This window comes from Balaenoptera ricei, chromosome 1 (assembly GCF_028023285.1).
Source record: "Balaenoptera ricei isolate mBalRic1 chromosome 1, mBalRic1.hap2, whole genome shotgun sequence".
NCBI lineage: Eukaryota > Metazoa > Chordata > Mammalia > Artiodactyla > Balaenopteridae > Balaenoptera > Balaenoptera ricei.
Genome location: NC_082639.1, coordinates 47,724,464 through 47,741,715, shown reverse-complemented (window position 1 = coordinate 47,741,715; position 17,252 = coordinate 47,724,464). Strand labels below are relative to the sequence as shown.

General features: G+C 47.9%; 1 protein-coding gene across 1 annotated transcript in view; it reads left to right on the top strand.

The window, feature by feature from the left end:
• The window catches only part of PLPP3 (phospholipid phosphatase 3), an 84,829-nt gene extending 68,247 nt beyond the window's left edge, over positions 1-16,582 (top strand). Inside the window, exons 5-6 of the mRNA XM_059923548.1 lie at positions 1,114-1,290; positions 14,661-16,582. Of these exons, the coding sequence (XP_059779531.1) occupies positions 1,114-1,290; positions 14,661-14,786 (303 nt within the window). The 3' untranslated portion in view covers positions 14,787-16,582. The remainder of the gene's footprint in view (positions 1-1,113; positions 1,291-14,660) is intronic.
• The last annotated feature ends 670 nt before the right edge of the window (positions 16,583-17,252 follow it).

The window sequence follows — 17,252 nt, the reverse complement described above, 5'->3', positions numbered from 1 at the left end:
ACGTGGGCAAGAGTGACTCTGGAATCTTCCACTCTTCTGTCTCCTCAGGTTCGCTGCTGGCTTCTCTTTCCTGACCACCCAAAGGAAGGTGTCCATTTGTCTCAGGAAGGGCAGAGTCACTCCCTTGCCACTGTCCGGGTCTATCTTTAGGCCGTCAGCCCCTCCCCTCTGCTCTCTTCCCCTCTCTCTGGTCTCCCAGTGCCTTGCTTTGATTTGTAGTCGGAAGTTCCCCTCGTCCCGTTGCGTCTTCCCCCTCATTTCCCAAGTTCCCACAGGAACCTGAGAAGTCTGCTGTGCCCAGAGGTTAGAACGGAAACTGCAGCAAGATAACTCCAAGGGACAATGCCCAGTTGACGTCATTGCAACTTCTTTGCCTCGGCCAGAGCGGCTTTTTGGTTTTTTTCTTCCATTTTTCTTCAGGTTACTCTTCTACCCACCCCAGTCCAGTCTCTGTCAACCTCTCTTTGAAAGCTCTCTGGCATTGTCTGGTTGGTTTATGTGTTTCCTCATATTCTAATGCAAAACCCCTAGTTCCAAGTGGTGACTTAGAAGCTTGTTCTTTGATAGAGTTGCTTTCTTTTGAAGCAGAAGCATTCCCTTGTGACTATCATAATAAACCACCCTCCCCCGCCCCCATCATCATGCTTGTGTTTCCATGACACTCCTGAGAGGCAGATAGTGTAGGGATTGTATAGCCATAATCTCCAGGAAAACACACATGTGCATTGAATGAGTTGTCGTCAATTGTAAAAAAAGCAACCTTTACTAACCCCGGTTACTATTCTTTAATTGGTTTCAATCAAGCACATGATAAAAGGAAACTCAAGTTCCTGGAGGGTCTCGTACATGCCAGGCAGCGTGCTAAGGCCGTTCTCATGAATTCTTTTCCTCGGCTCTCTCTAGCTTACCTCCCTAGAAAAGCTCCATTTGTCTTAGTGTTCAGTAGGGGAATGAAGACGCAAGGTTTAAAAACATGGGCTTGAGGTCAAGTCCAAGTTAAATGCTCTTTCTTCCAGACGGTTCCATGGGTGGGAATGTCATGTGTGTCAACCTGGGGCTAGAATGCAGGAGAGCGGCCACTCAGTGTCTGTTCGTTTTGTCTCCTCCCTCCAGCTGTACCTGCAGGCCCGCTTCACTTGGCGAGGGGCCCGCCTGCTCCGGCCTCTCCTGCAATTCACCCTGATCATGATGGCCTTTTACACAGGACTGTCCCGCGTGTCTGACCACAAGCACCATCCCAGCGATGTCCTGGCGGGGTTTGCTCAAGGAGCCCTGGTGGCCTGCTGCATAGTAAGTAGCCTCTTGTCCTCAGCACACAAGCAGGGCCCTGGATGGCTTGCTTGTTAAATGTTTCCAGCTCAGTGACCAAAGCCAGGGAGCTCTCAGGCCTCTTCTCTGCTTGGTGTCTGAGGAGCCATCCTGCCCCAGGAGCCCTTCAGTGAAATGAGGATAATTCCTGCTTCTTTCCAGCCTGGGAGTTTTAATCCAACAGTTTCTGTGACTCCTTTTCTCCAGAAATACGGAAGGTTCGGTTGCGATAGCAAGAGGTCTTACATGTTATTCTACTCACTCACTCTATCCATGAGGGCAGTCAGGGTTCAAGAGGGCAAGAAACTTGCCTCAGGTCACATGTCAAGAGTCTAAGTCTCTGACTCATATGTTGCTCACATGCTGCTTTGGTGATCACTTACTATTCAGAAGCACTTCCCAGCTTCTTGGAAAACATCTGCCCTTCCCACTGTGACCTTTACAGGACTTGGTCAGACCCTAAACTAGGCGTTGGCTGGGGAAGAGGGAGTTTGGTGAAGGCTAAGCCCTCTCCTTGCCTGAGGGCTTTGTACAATCAAGTCACAGAGCTTCCTAGAGAATGGCCTTGGGATGGACCACATTCTGACTGGCCTCAAATGACCTATGCCTTCAGTACTTGCTCCCTGACTCCCAGTGAGGGGGGATGAGGCATTCCACCTCTGAGGCTCTATCTCTTCAGGAATCTCTGCTTTTTTTGCCTGCTAAGTTTTTTGTTTTTAAGAGTCAAAAAGAGAAACTTCTTTTTTTTTTTTTAATCTGTACAACATTACATTTCATGCTAAAATTTTGAGGGGTTTATTCAGCAAACATGACTGAGCACCTCCTCTGACATTGTGCCTTCCTGGGCCCTACTCAGGGGCACTCACCCTGGTCCAGCAGGAATCCCAGAACACAGTACTGGCTGGGTGTTCGAGTACCACAAATGCAGCTTGTATTGTTAGTTTAACCCTTGCTCATTGCCGGTAAGAATCATGAGGTGAGATCTAGGCCAGCCCCTGGTCCTTTCCTGGTTTTTCAGCCTGGCTGCAGCCCCACGTCTCCCTGCAATAACCTCCCTGCTTTCCTGCATTCGTCACCCTGTGTTGAAATTGTGGATGTGTGTCTCCCTTTCGATTGTTCCTCAGGGACAGGGACCCTAGTTAACATATATACGTTATTCTCCCTGTGTCACCAAGGCCTCTCGGAGAGTCTAGCTCAGAGTAAGTGAATGCGTGTGTAATCAACACAAAGCTAGTACTCTTTCTTGAGAACATTCTCTTGAAGGCAGAGGGATGGATAAGGCACAGCCCTCACTTCCAAAACAATCCCAGGCTAGTTGCTCACAGCCAGGCCAAGCACAGGAGCCGCAGTACAACGAGGGGCTGTCATGGGGACTAGCCGGGGCACTTCGGCAGCCAGGCGAGGCAAGAAGAGGGCCAGGGAGCCGGGGCGATCAGAGTGGACACCACAAAGAAAGTAGCATCTGAGCTGCCGGCCAGCCTCATCCCAGGAACCCTAGTCTAGGCACTGGCTGTTTTGAGGGCTTTATTCATTGCTTTCTTTCGTTTTTCTTTTCAGTCAAGGCTAGAAGGGAGAGAAATTGGGGGAGCAGACCGTTAATGAGGGCAGCTGTCACTGAGACCTTGTTCTCTGAAGCCTGGTCCTTTAATGTGAAGTGACAGTGGGGGATGGGTGTTTGCACGACAGGGTAACCCTTTGCTGACCGTGCCCGCTGAGCTTTGCTCTAGGCAGGAGGTCAGCCCATGGGAGCCTGCTGTGGTGTTTCCTTCTCGGCGCCACTGCCCTAATTAAAGTCTCCTGCATCCCCAATTAAAAAAATGGAAAGGTTGGGGGGGGGGGTCCTTCATAGCCTTCCTCTCTTTTATAGAGGACTCTCTACGCACAATGAGACAAAGTGTCCGGGAGGACCAGGGTTTATTTTCGAGGAGGGAAATGAGGGGTCTGACTTTTATCCTGTTTGGCTCGGGTGCACTGGGGCACTGGAGCACTGGATAGGAATTTGGGCCTAGCGTTTGTCAAGCATCTACTCTATGCTAGCTCTGTTCTGGGTCCTTTACTCATCGGACACGAAACCGTTGTATACTGAGGGCATTTTACAGATGACGTAACTGAAGCTCGGAGAGATGACTCAAGTCATCTGAGGTCAGAGCTAGTCGACAGCGGCTCCCGGGATGATCACTGACTCCAAAGCTTTGCCCTCTGTGCTTGGCAAGGAGGCATGGTCACCGGAGCTGAAACGGCCAGAGTCACCCGAGGCATAAGCAGCATAGGCAGTTGCTTACAGAGCAGAATGTAAGGGTGTCAGGGGCCTTCCCAACCCTTCGGGCTGATCCAGTTGCTGCTTTCAGTTTGAAAGCCTGTTTTACAGTGTCAAGATGGCTTAGAAAAGGGTTATAAATATCTTTCCCTGTCCCACTTAGCTGTGAACACATGAGGGTAGGGACTTGATATTTATCATTTTTCTCCCAGTGCCTGACTTCCAGCTGGTCCTCAGGAGCTCATGGTCCTGGCTGGCTTGGCACTCCAGCACTGAGTGAGCCATTTCATTTAAGCCACCTGAGCGGCCAGGGCAAGGCACTGGAGTCAGCCTAGGAGCTTGAGGATGCTCAGCTTGGGGAAGAGAAGGCAGTGGGTCACTTCCCATCAAAGGAAGTGTAAGGATCGGGACCCTGAGTTGAGCCAGAGATGGGTCTGGGGAACCAAGAGGCCATCTGAGGACACCACGTGCTGGGGGAGGGGACTGTGAGGTGGGCGAAGGGCATCTGCCTCACGGGTTTTGCAGCTTTATCAGGTGCTTTTCCAGAGTCGTACCGGGTAGCTTGCAGCCTAGGCAGGAGCCTGTGGTCTCTGCTCTGCTGTGTCTTGTAGCAGAACTTGCCCCCAAGAATCAAGGCTGTCCTGGCACGTACCAGGCAAAGCCGAGTTCTCTTCTTGCCCGTGAATGGGGCTGATATGAATGGATCTTAACACGGGGACATTACCTGCGGTTGGTTAGGAGGACCAAGAAGAGGCAGCCCAGTAAGGTACAAGGCCACCGCACAGAGGTCAAGGAACCCAGAAGCCATTTCCCACTCTGCCTGATAACCTGAGCCAAGCTTCGATGGACCGCCATCAACAGGGAAATCATATTTGCTAACACGCATTGAGAGCTCATGCGCCAGCCACTATGTTAAGCACTTTACGTAGACCATCTCCAGTCCCCCGAAGATCCTATTTTGAACCCTATACCCACCATTGTCCTCACTAAAAAGATGAGAAAACAAGGACTAAGAAGGATGAAGTAACATGGAGAGGGGAGAGGGTAGAGGGTCGACCCAGGGCGGTCCAGCAGAGATAGGTCTGAAGACCCCAGACTCTTGTAAGACCTCATCTCCTGCCCTTCTCACGTCCCTTCACCTCCAGGCACATGAAACTTATCAAGATTGTTCAACACCCTGAGCTCTTATCCTAGACAGCTGTCCCCTTTTGATGGAGCACACAGTTCCAGTTTCACCCCATCTCGGATGAAACCTGTGTTAGTTCCCCATGTTGCTGCTCTGACAAATTACTACACACTTAGTGGCTTAAAACGACACAAATTAATTTTCTTAGAGTTCTTGAGTTCTGAATTCCAAAATGGGTCTCAGCGGGCTAAAATCAAGGTGTTGGTAGGGCTGCGTTCCTTCCGGAGGCTCTAGAGAGAGTCTCTTTCTTTGACATTTCCAGCTTCCAGAGGCTGCCGGCATTCTTTGGCTCGTGGCCCCTTCCTCCGTCTTCAAAACCAACAGCGTAGCATCTTCATCTCTCTTTCTTTCATTCTCTCTGGCCTCTGCTTCCATCTTCACATGTCCTTCTGTGATTCTGACTCTCCTGCCTCCCTCTTACGAGGACCCCTGTGATTACATTGGGCCCACCTGGATGATCCAGGATACTCTCCCCATCTCGAAATCTTTAACTTAATGACATCCGCAAAGTCCATTTTGCCATGTAAGGTAACGTATTCACAGGTCCTGGGGATTAGGTTGTGGGCATCTTTGGGGGACTGTTGTTTAGTCTAGCATACCTTCTCTTGTCTTTTCTGACGACAGATTGCCCAACTGTCTTCTAATGCTCCCATAATCCTTTGCATGTTTTTCCTGCTGTGACATTCAGCCTGGTTCTGTCGTAATTGTTCAACTGTCTGTCTCCCCAACTAGACTATGGGTGCCTTAATGGCAGAATCCATGGCTTAACCCTCTGGTTGTTCATTATCAGTGCCTGGTACAGTGGCTGACACACAATAGCTACTTGATAAGCATTGGCTAAAGAATGAGTGATGAATTAGCCTGTGACCCCAGGCAAGACACTTCCTCTTGAGCCTAGTTTCCTCATCTGTGAATTGATCTTGGAGACCCTTAGCTCCATGACCTTCTCCCACAGAGATTCCGAGGCACAGCCGACTTTGGACTTCGTAGTAACTGAGCTGGACCTGCCTTCTCAGATGGAACTGTCTTCATGCAATGCCCATGTAGGTGGCCTCTTTTTGGGGATCATGACATGTCTTTAAGTCCCCAGCGGGTACGGTGCATTGCTCCAGAATGTTGGCTCAGCCACTGCAGAGCCTTGGGCAACAGGCCATGACAGCCAAACACTTTTACCCGGGTCTGTTGAGAGTAAGTCCTGTCACAGCAAAAAGACATGTCTAGACAAAAATCACATGCCAAACAGGAGAGGGTTTGGTCCCCTCCCTCACTGCTTACTAGCTGAACACTTTCCAGAGGAGGAAGGCAATGGCAGCCAACACAGACAAAAAACCTACACGGTGTCGTGAACTCAACACAGAGACACGGACACGCAGGGGCAGAAGGGCAGGCACACTGATGTACATCTTCACACATGTGGACGGAGGTGCACAGGACAGAGGCACGTACCCAGTCGTACCCAGACACAGACATCCATCCTCTTTCCGTCACCAGCACTCAGAATCACAGATACACAGACAGGCCAAGGCAAACACAGGCTCATGCTCACCCTCGCAGTCTCCTCTCTCACAAACACACACACACACACACACACACACACACACACACACACACACACAGAGCCACCCCTCCCAAGATGTGAACTCTACAGCTGGGCTCACCATTCCCACCCCTGGCGTAACCCAGGGACCCGGACGAAGGGACAGACATCGGTTCATTTCCTATCTGGTGACAACTTGACTATCTGGCCACCTCCTCCCTGACCCTCCAACAGATGGCAAATTATGGGGCCCTGGGAGGGGTCAGGGCAGGGCCAGGCCGCCATTGCTGTGGGTGCAGCAGAGGAAGCAGCTGCTCGTGAATTTCATAAACATGCAGCAGAGTCTTTCCTGGTTTTCCTCTTGCAGGGTGTGTGGCTCAGCCAGCAGTCACTCTTTTGTGTGCTGCTATCTTCCTCCAGGATGTAGGGAAGGGCAAGGATATTCTTTGTCTCTGCCGCAGTTAGGTGACCCTGGGAGAAGGGACAAGTGAGAATGTGAATGGAAGAAGGGTTCAGTGATGACAGCCCCCCAAGGGGAAAATGGGGCACAGAGAAAGGATGGGACACACCCAAGGACACATGGTGGCGGAGTAGGAACCAGATCTCGGCTCTCTTGATCCTATCTCAAAGGATTAAACTAGTAAACTCCAAACACATGTAGTCTATGCCCTGAATTTGTGATATCTCCTTCTGTAACAGGAGATTCCCATCTGTTTCCACTGGATTCATTCCACTACTGCCTGGGCACAGGGGAATGGATGAAATGACCTCCCGAATCACTTCTGGCCCTGCAAAAGCCTAGCTCTTTGCCCAGAAGCCCTGGGGCTGACCTTGTCATCCTGGGCCTCTACTCTCAGGTGGGCAGGGGTGCCAGGAACCCCTGGGTGTGGGAGAGAGAAGGAAGCAGAGGCAGGGGTAAAAAATGGGGTAGATGATGAGGCAGAAACTCAGAAGGGGGAGTTGTATTCCTGCCACTTAGGCATATTGGGCAAGTCACTTCCTCTCAGCTGCCTTTTCCCACCCCATGATGTGGGGATGATACGTCTTAACATCACCTGATCTTTGGATTGAGGATTCAGTGAATTAAAGGTGCGTCATGTTTGACACATGCAACGCATTGATCGGATGTGTATTGCATGTTAAGTATGGTGCCTTGTTTTAAATATTCACAGCTGAAAAGAATTGGTCCTTAAAGAGCTTAGAGTGCAGTAGTTTCCCAGCCATGATCCATAATAAGAAATACATTATAATCCAATAGAGGTACCCACACATAACTAAAATATTTCACAAAATAAGACTTAACGCTTACTGTATGTGATACATTCTAACATTTTAAACTTAACCCTTAAGAATGCTGGTAGTAACCGCCCAGTAAATTGATTTTAAACTTACTAATGACTTGTGACATGCAGTTTGAGAAACACTGGTCTACTGGGGACAGGCATGTAAACACACAAGTACAGTAGAAGGGCACAGCCGTTAGGATGGGATCCTGTCCTGGGGACAGTGGGGGCTTGAGAGAGGGGAGAGCTCATTCTTCGTGAGGGTGCTGGAAGGCTAGAAGAATTCCTGGAGGAGGAGAATCTCGAGCAATGAATGGATATTTTCTGAGATACAAAAGATAAGGAAGGGCATTTCATGCAGAAGGAATAACACAAAGACATGGAGATGGATGGGAATATGGTATATCTTGTGACCCTAAAAAGTTCAGAATAATGGAACTTGTGGAATATTTGGGGGAAGTCAATAATAGTAGCTCTCTTTACCCTTTCAGCTTCAAAAGGTAGGATTTCTAGAAGTAGGCCCCTGCCTTCCTCCAGCCCCTGTCATTCTTGGGTACCATGTTCCTGAACTCTAGCTGATACTGGATCTAGCATCTTAGTGACCGCCATCAGCCCTCTGGGTCCTCCTTACCAGAAACCCTCCTTTGTATTAGCCAAGAAGTGCCTTCCTGTGATACTCCTTACAGGGCTCAGACACCTATTCTCCCCCAGAATTGCCCACGACTTTCCTCTGCTGCTCCAAACCCTCCTTCTTTTTACGGGACCAGCTCCCTTCGTGACCCTCAGTAGCAGTGATGGTCATGAACGATGGTAACTGAGGGAGGATTTGAAGAGCTCTTTATAGGTATGAAGCGTTTTCATGTGAATTCTTCCATTTAAGCCTTACAGAAACTGTGAGAAGGTAGATTTTTAAATAATGATAGCACACAAATGGAGGGCAGACCCATCCTCTGAAATCATAAACCTCTTCATTTTGCGTAAATGCAAGTCTAGACTAGAGTGCGACTTGGCCTGGGTCATGCAGCAGTAGCAATTTGGGGACTAGATCCTGCTGCCTGACTCCTTGTATGACACTCTTTCTACCTCATCAAGTTCCCTTTCAGGTATACCAGGAAATTACTCAGTACGGACACTGACAAGTTCCCGTGCCAGAAAGTCACTGAAAGGCCTCTACTGAGGTCAAAAAAATAATTATTGCAATCAAGTAACTCCCAGTTAGTCAAAAGACAGGGCTGCCAAAGATGACTTTTCTTTAGACGACACTTATTATACTTAGGGCATGAGAGTGAGCTGAGACCCAAGGCAAAGAAAATTATTCCTTAATCAATGAGATTGTTTATTACGGTAGAGCAGGATGCCCAAAGGATATCCCAAGACCAGGGCATCAGGGTGTATGCAACAAGGGCAGCCCATGGTTTCTATCCTCACAAGGGGGGGTGGACTAGATTTATTGAGGCTACGCTTGCTGGGCTCTGAGCACAGTTCATTCACTTGAGTATCTCATTGTCTAAAGGGGAAGCATGACATAGCATTTATAGCATTATGTCTGCACTCGAGCCTATAGGCCTCATGCTAAGACGGAATTTCATTAAAAGTTCAGTGTGGGTACCAAAGAGAGCAGATTCGAGCAGCTTAAGGAAGGGTTCATGGAGCCCAGTGTATAGATAAGGAAGCTGCTCTCAGAGAGATTACAAGATGTCTAAGACACACAACCAGTGAGTGGCAGGTCTACGGCTTGAGCTCGTCTGTTCATCTCCATGGACTGTCCACTAATGGCTCTCCTCACTTGAGTCTGCATAACAAACACCACTAGTGTTTGTTCAATGCAGATTCTAGGCCACACTTCTAGTAGGTCTGGGTGGGCCCAGGAACCCGCTTTTTCAAGAAGCACCCTGCTGATTCGGAACTAGACGATCTGAGGATTACACTTTGAGAAACACTGGAATAGACAACCCTGTTTTCTTCTGATTCTGATTTCTTACTAACTCTTCCACTCTTATGTTTATTTGCTCTGTGTTGGCATCTAAGCTCAACGAGGGCTTATAAAAATTTCGATATATAAGGATGTGGTGCCTGTCTTTCAAGGAGTTCTCTTACACACTCTCAGGATTTGAAACACTCGGACTCCAAAAATATTTAAAGGACAATTTTGTTGTCATAATCTGCCCTTAACAAAATGACACTCAGGGCTTGCTGACTCAGCAATTTGCAGCAATGGGAGTGGAAACCTGGCTGCAGACGAGACTTTTTGTTTCTGGCCAGTAGTTCTTGGTGAGCTCCAGGCAGGCAGCACCTCGGCCAGGCTGGGCTGTGTGCTCTGGGCACTGGCATCTCCAGAGCTGGTGAATGCCGGCAACGAGACATTGGAAGCATCTTCCTTTTTGATTGTGCTGACTCATTCCCCAAAATAGCCCCAGAAATTATTGGACTTTGAGAGCATATCCTATCTGTCCTGTGGAAAACTCCCATCTCATATGGTCTTCATGTCTGGCTTGAATCTATACAGGCTTTCACCTCTTTGTCCATATTCTCAATCATTTCGATTTTCCCCTCTCTAATTTTCCTTGTTTCTAGTTCCTTCTCTTGTTTCTTTTCTTTCCACCCAAGGGGCAGGGGAAGAGACGTGACTTGATGTGGGTAGGCACTGAACATACAAGCCAGTGATCATGGCTCTGTTTGTTAACAAGCCCCACTTGCTCATTTTGTGACATCATATAATCCCTTGAGTAAACCTCTGAGGTAGGTATTATATCCCTCATTTAGGTATTTTGCTGAAAATGGCAAAACTTGGATTTAAAGACAAGTCTGTCCTACTACCAAGAGCAAAGCCTGTCATCAGTGCTACATGTGTAGGATGGGGAGTGGGAGATGGTGACCCAATGGCACCGTAACAAGAGTCTCCGTTTAGAAGGAGACTCCTGTGCATTTCTCATCTCATCACCGCCAACAGGATTCCTCCAGGCAGGAGTTGCCTTGTTTGTGTGTAGGCTTGCTCTTGGTGGAAGGGCTTCATTGTCTTGAGTGCTTGTCTGAATCAGATTACTACACCCTCAGATCACAGAAAAGCTTGCCTTTCTGACTCAGGAGAAGGTCAGAACCACTTTCCCAAGCAAATATCAGAATATCAGAATATTAGAAGGCAGAGGAAAGCAGAGCTGTAATTTTTTCCCTAGCATAGTTACCCAAACTTTAAGAGTTTCGTTGAGAACAAGTGAGAGATTTCTCGAGTTGAAAACAAAACTAGAAATAAAAGCATTATGTCCCCCTGCACACATACATGCCGCCTCCATCGACGGCAGTTGTGTCCTCAACGTTTCAAAAACCCATCTCTTCTTTGACTTCACTGCATGGTGATCTTACAGGACTCATCCTCTCCTAGATTCTGCAACAGTGTCCTGACCGGGACCCCTGCCTTCAGGCCCTCTGCTCCCTTTCTGACACCTTCTCCTTCTTAGATAATCATGATCTTAATGCAAGTCTTCCCAACGTGCCGCTTCCCTGTTTCAGCCTTGACAGTGGCTCCTCGGGCTGTGCCATACCCCTTCTCAATATCTGGCTCCCCCGCCAGCCTCACTGACTGCTCAGCCCTCCCTATACTGAGCTTCCTGCGGCTCCTGAACGAGCTGGGCTCCCTCACTCCTGTGCCTTTGCACGCGCTACTCCCTTTGCCTAGAATAACATTCCTGGCATTCACCACCTGGCTTACTCCTACTTATCCTTCAAAGCTAAGCTCAAATATACCTCCTTTGGGGGAAGCCTTCTAAGGCCCTCTCCCCTCCCCTTCAGCCTGGGTTAGATGCCACATTCTCTGTGTTGCTTTAACACCCCGGCTTCCCTCTGTCATAATCCTCAGGACGCTATTGTACCGCTCTATTTACCCGGATCTCTCCCTCGTTGCCCTGTGAGCTCTTGGAGGGCAAAGAACTCTCTCTTCTGTATATTTATCATCTCAGGGCTTTGGCACAGACCAGATGTTCAATAAGTGTTTACTGATTGCACTTTTCAAAAAAGCAATTTGTGAAGGCAGAGGAGAAGAGAAATGGAATTGAAAGCATATGCTCAGGGTAGGAGAACTTAAAACTCTCCGTGGTGCTTCGCACATAGATTACGTGTTTGCCAAGACTGTCGTCTGATGGGCTCTTTCACACCGCAGTGGGGCTGTGGGCTGGGAGTGGGTTTGTCCCTCAGACCTGGGGTAGCCACCTAATTCGTGTAGACCCTTCCCAGCCTGGGCCTCTGGGTTTTCTTTCCAGGTGGAAATCATCTTCTGCAGGAAATAGAACTGGCCTTTCCTAGTCCTTTTTGTATTCTGCTGTTCAAGCATGAAGACGGAGCCCTGTTTGAGTCTTGACAGGATCGTGTTTCATGATCCCCCAAAAAGTGTTTGTGTAACCTCAGGCCACGCTGAAGGCAAAATACAGCTTAAGGGGGGATCCTGCTGGACCCGACTCCCACTTTTTATCTTGCCGCTGGGGTGTGTGCATGTGGCGTGGGAGGGTGTGGTCCCCCTGACATCCGTAGGCGTTCTCCGTGCTGATAAGATCCAAGGCCAGAGTGCTTGCTTCCAGTGGAAAGAAGTGGAGGAATTCAACAGAAAACATTTTATAAGCTCCTGGTGTGTGCAAGGCTCAAAGCAAAGGGCTATGGGTGATGTGGGATGATTAGGGATGGGCTCCATCCTCAGGAAGCCTCTCATTAGGAAGAAAGACTGATGGGCAAAGTTTTGGAGACACGAGAGGACGTGGCTTACTCTAGGCCCAGACACGACCTTGGTACCCACACAAGGAACGCCTTTTATTGAACTATGTGCCAGATACAGGTTCAGTTCTTATCGAGTACATTCTTGCCTTTAACCTTCATTTCATTCCTATCTTGCAGTTCGGAAACGGAAACTCTTAACATGTTGTGGATATGAGCTCAGGAAATTAAATTGGGAAGTCAGCCAGTAGATGGAGGTGGTGTCGGGATCTTGAAGGGAGGGATGTTTGTGTGAGAGTGTCCCCTGCTGTCTTTGCCCTCAGCAGATGGCACCCAGGCTGGGAGAAAGATCTCTAAGATATGAGATCCGTAAGAGCCCTTATTTGGTGGGGCTCGCTGCTAGGCTGGAGAAAGTGGAGTTCAGAGCCAGCGATGGAGAGATTGACCGAAATCTCTTCCTCTGGGACAAAGTGAAGGAGGAAGGGGAAGGTAATTTCCAGGTAGAGATGAGGACATGGGCTCTCCACCTGTCAGAGACGAGTTGGAAAGTTTAATGATCTCCTATAACTTTAATCATGTTTGTTCAGATTTCCTTATACTGGGGGCACCTGAAACCCCCCCTTCCCCGCCTGTTTGTAAAGGGTTCCCGTGCAGGGGAGCCTACGGCCTCCTGGCAGGGTTGGGTACAAACCTTTTCTCTCCTGGTTCTCAAGCTGGCCCTGGCTACGAGACAAACCTTCCTGTGCCACGGTTCTCAAGCTGGCCCTGGCTACGAGACAAACCTTTCTGTGCCACGGTTCTCACTGTTCACACCTCCTTAGAAAAGAAAGAGGCAAAAGGCTTAATTTTTTCCTTTGCAAAATGGTACATTCAATAGCACTCAGGCTGCAAATGTCTTAAAATGTTCCATTTCTTGGCTAATATTTCACTTTCTTGCTGTAGGATAGAAATCGCCTAGCCTTCTTTGTGTATATATATATATATATTTTTTTTTTTTTTACCAAAAACTAGTAATGAAATGTTTAAGTAATATATATATAATGGGTACAAAAATTCAAAACATACAATACAAAGGATTTTATGGTGGCCAATAAATAAGCCTCTGCTTCCCATTTGCCTTCAAGTCACCCCATTCTCCTGGGGTGACCAGCATCACCCGTGTCTCGCTGTGATTTTGATTGCACTTTGCTGATGGCTGTATCACTACAGAGAGAACACTGTGGAAATTGGTTCAGCAGAGGATCCAAGTCACTTCTGTGGCCAGGTCCTGGCTGCAGAGCCTTGGTATTGGTGCAGTCTTATTAAGAACTTCATTTTCTTGCCTATAATGTGCCCTGAGTGAAGTCACAGGGCCGTCATTATTAGCGAGCACATGACCATCTGCAGGACAAAGACTCTTCCATCCAGAAAGCCGTTAGCCATAGGAACTTTGATGTGTTTTAGCCGCTAAAACACTAGTGGCTAAACTCAGCCATGTGTTTCCTATTAAATTACATGACTGACAGCTGCCTCTTATGGCTACTTAGTACAAACTCCTGTTGCTTAATGGCTCAAATGGATATCTGTGTATTTATTTTGCCACTTAATACAAAGCATAAATTTTTCTTACTCTGGTAACTTAGCAAGTTCTTGAATCTTTCATCATAAGCTAACTGAGACCGGAACTCTGCCCAAGCCATCCTTATACCCTTGTGGGTAAGCGTTCAAGTAAACGTTTCTCAGCGATTCTAAGAACGACTCCGTGAGGGCACATGCTCAGGAGGAGGAAGGAGGTTGGGAATAAGCGATAGGAGAGTTTTTGTTGACCTTTCCACCGGGTTAGTTGCTGACTCCTTCAGCCAAGAGACCCTGGCTTCTTGACCCCCATCAAATTGTTGACATCACTGGGTTTTCAGGAAAAAGTGATCACGACTGCTTCCTTGCTCCAGCTCCTGCTGATAGGAATTCATACTGGCTGATCTCTTTTGGTTACACCCTAGATTCCTTTGTGAGGAAAGAGAAAGTATCACGGACTAATGACGGTGACTAATTATGACTTGCTTCCTTTGTTTGAGAACTTATCCTTCACTGCTACTCATTTACCTTGAGAAACAAGGAAGTGGGGCTTGCAGATAGGGAGCACTGAACTGAGAGCCCAGGGAAGTGAGGTCTGCCCCTACCATGGCCGTGCAACCTCGGGCGTGTCACTGCCTTTCTCTGGGCCTCAGTTTCCCTCTCTGTACAAGAAGAATTGGACTCTGTGGTCTCCTTGGTCCTTCCCTATTTAAAGATCTACAGTTTGGGGGCCCCTTTCTCTAAAATCCATGCTCCTATGGCCTTCCCTTTGCCTTTGCCTCTCCCCAAGGCTCGGATGTCAGTGACTGATTGGGATCTCTGATTTTGTGCTTCTAGGTTTTCTTCGTGTCTGACCTCTTCAAGACCAAGACGACACTCTCCCTGCCTCCTTCTGCTATCAGGAAGGACATCCTTTCACCTGTGGACATTATCGACAGGAACAATCACCACAACATGGTGTAGGTGCCACCCACCTCCTGAGCTGTATTTGGAAAATGACTGCTGACAGCAAGTGTTTGCTGCTCTCCTATCTCATCAGACAGTAGAATGTAGGGAAAAACTTTTTGCCCGACTGATTTTTAAAAAGGAAAAAAAAAGTCTTACCTTGTGGCCTTCCAAAATAGGTAGTGTTCACCTATATGGAAACAACAGCAAACTAACAGCAAGTGCGGGAATCCTGGATGTGCAGTTGGTTTAAGTGTTCATGTTCTAGTGAACACAGGCTTGTTCTGGAACAAACACTAAGATGATTTGAGTAGAGCCTGCCGGTCACCTTTGTGACCTGAGGAATCCCAGGCCTGTCGGAAAAGCTCAAATTCACCTTGTAGCACACGATGCCAGAAATAGCACTGAATCAAGAAAATAGCCATTGGGGGCTCCCCTGTTGTGTCTCTCTGTCCACACCACTCGATTCTCCACTGTGACTTTGGTTCAGGAATCTTATTTGTTTGTTTGTTTTTGTTTTTAAATATAAGAAAAGAACAAGTTTGCTCAGTCAAGCGATCAGATCCTGAATCCAAATTCCCAGTTGTGAAGCCTTATCACTCACTTCCTCAGCCCGTAGGCCAGCAACCACAGCCCCTCACTTTAGTGATTAGGTGACTCTTTGTGGATGAGTGAATTTCACAAATAGCACAATTTCAGAAGAGCTCGAGGGCGCAGGCCCTCCTGTGTCTTCTCTTGATGCACCAGCCTGTGATGCTGAAATGTCAATTACAGGATGCTGATGTTGTGTACATCAATCACCAGGGCACTGCCACGCTCAAGTATCACTACTTAGCTGGTTAGCTTCGGTTACTGCTTTCTTCCTGGAAACCCTTGCTGGGTGCCCACCGGGATTGCCTGGAAGCGCCCGGAGACGAGCAAAGATGTGGTCTGCCATCAGCTGATGGAAAGCAGCCTTCCATGCAAGAGATGGAGGAGTGAAGGGGGCAGAATGAAAAGTGAAGCAGCCCTTTGGCTACTCAAAGTCTGAATGAGCCAGAGTAGCAGACGGTCTCACATCCCAGAGGCTGCCCTTCCAGATAAAGGAGGGTCTCTGGGGGGTCCGCTCTTGCTAAGCTGTGTAAAGCACTATTGTCTTGGGGTTGATCTCTAGGGCAGTTCTTGGTAGGTTCTGCTGGGCAGAACACGTGGGTTAAATCTCCGTAGAGTTTCCTCATCCTCTCTCCGTAAGTGTCCTTCCAAGCAAGGTCCCACTCGAGGCAGCAGACAGGGACCGCTTCTACTGAACCTTTGAGGAAAGGAGGAAGGAAGAAATGCTTTCAGATCTCGGATGCAAACCTTTCAAAGGGCTAAATGTAACCACATGGGTCAACCACATACACATCCTTACAACAGAAGCCGTCCTTTCATTTCAATTTATAGCAAGCTATGATTTTTATATATAAATATTATATAAATAATGTATAAAACATTAAAAGTTAACTATGTAAAATATTATTTCTGAAACAATTTTAGCTATATCCACTATGACTATAAACTGTGTCTCGACCTGTGTTATTTACATTAGCTGCTTACAAAAGCATGGAGTTCATTTTTTTTTTTTTAATATCAACTAAAATATTGTAGTTCTGTGCTAGACATTGTTTTTACAATGAAAGAAATAACTGCAACTAGAGAAAACTGTATAAAAACATTAAATTGTCAGTATTTTTGTAAGGTTCCATTTTGTAAAGAGAATAATATTCAAAGACTTTTGTAGAATACAAAGTGAAAACTTGTATCTGCGAAACTATACTTGTATTAAAGGTGCTTTTTAAATAAAAGCTCATAACAACTAAGGAGGGAGTTGGAAGCTTGGAATGATTGAGGGGGTTGGTCTTGGGTGGGTGGGTGGGTGGGAGGAGGGGGACTTGAAGGCTGTGCTCCTCGAGGGGCCTCGCCTCCCCTCAGGGCGTCACCGTGGGATTCTCTCAATGGAAAATAGGGTGGCCATGGTACTGTCGATAGGGGTGCCCCAAGCTCTTTCATCTCTGAGAGCCTGTTTGCAGAGGGAACAGAGAGAGCTCTGGTCCTGCTCTCCTCTCAGGCTCTTCTAAAGAGCTTTTGTATTCGAAAGGGGGGTTTCCTCGGGACAGGGGGAGTTGTGGGTCCCCCAAAAGCAGATAAGGAGCAGACTCTAGATAAGGTGTGCTTCGGGAGGTCACAAAGGGAGTCCTTTACCCAGCCGGGCGACATCAAAGGAAGGAGGCTGCACCGCTAAGAATGGCATTTGCCTCCTGCTTTCCTTCCCTGTGTCTCCCCAGCCTGGAAGAAGAGGGGAAGCTGGATGTTCCCATTGTTTAAGCACCTGCGTGCCAGGCGCTGTGGCCTATTTGTCGCTTTTGATCCTTCCAGCAGTTCTTATTTTGAGAAATAAGGACTACTAAGGAATGCAAAGATGATGTTTAAGATCGTAGAGGAGTGAACTGCAGGCCAGAGCTTGGA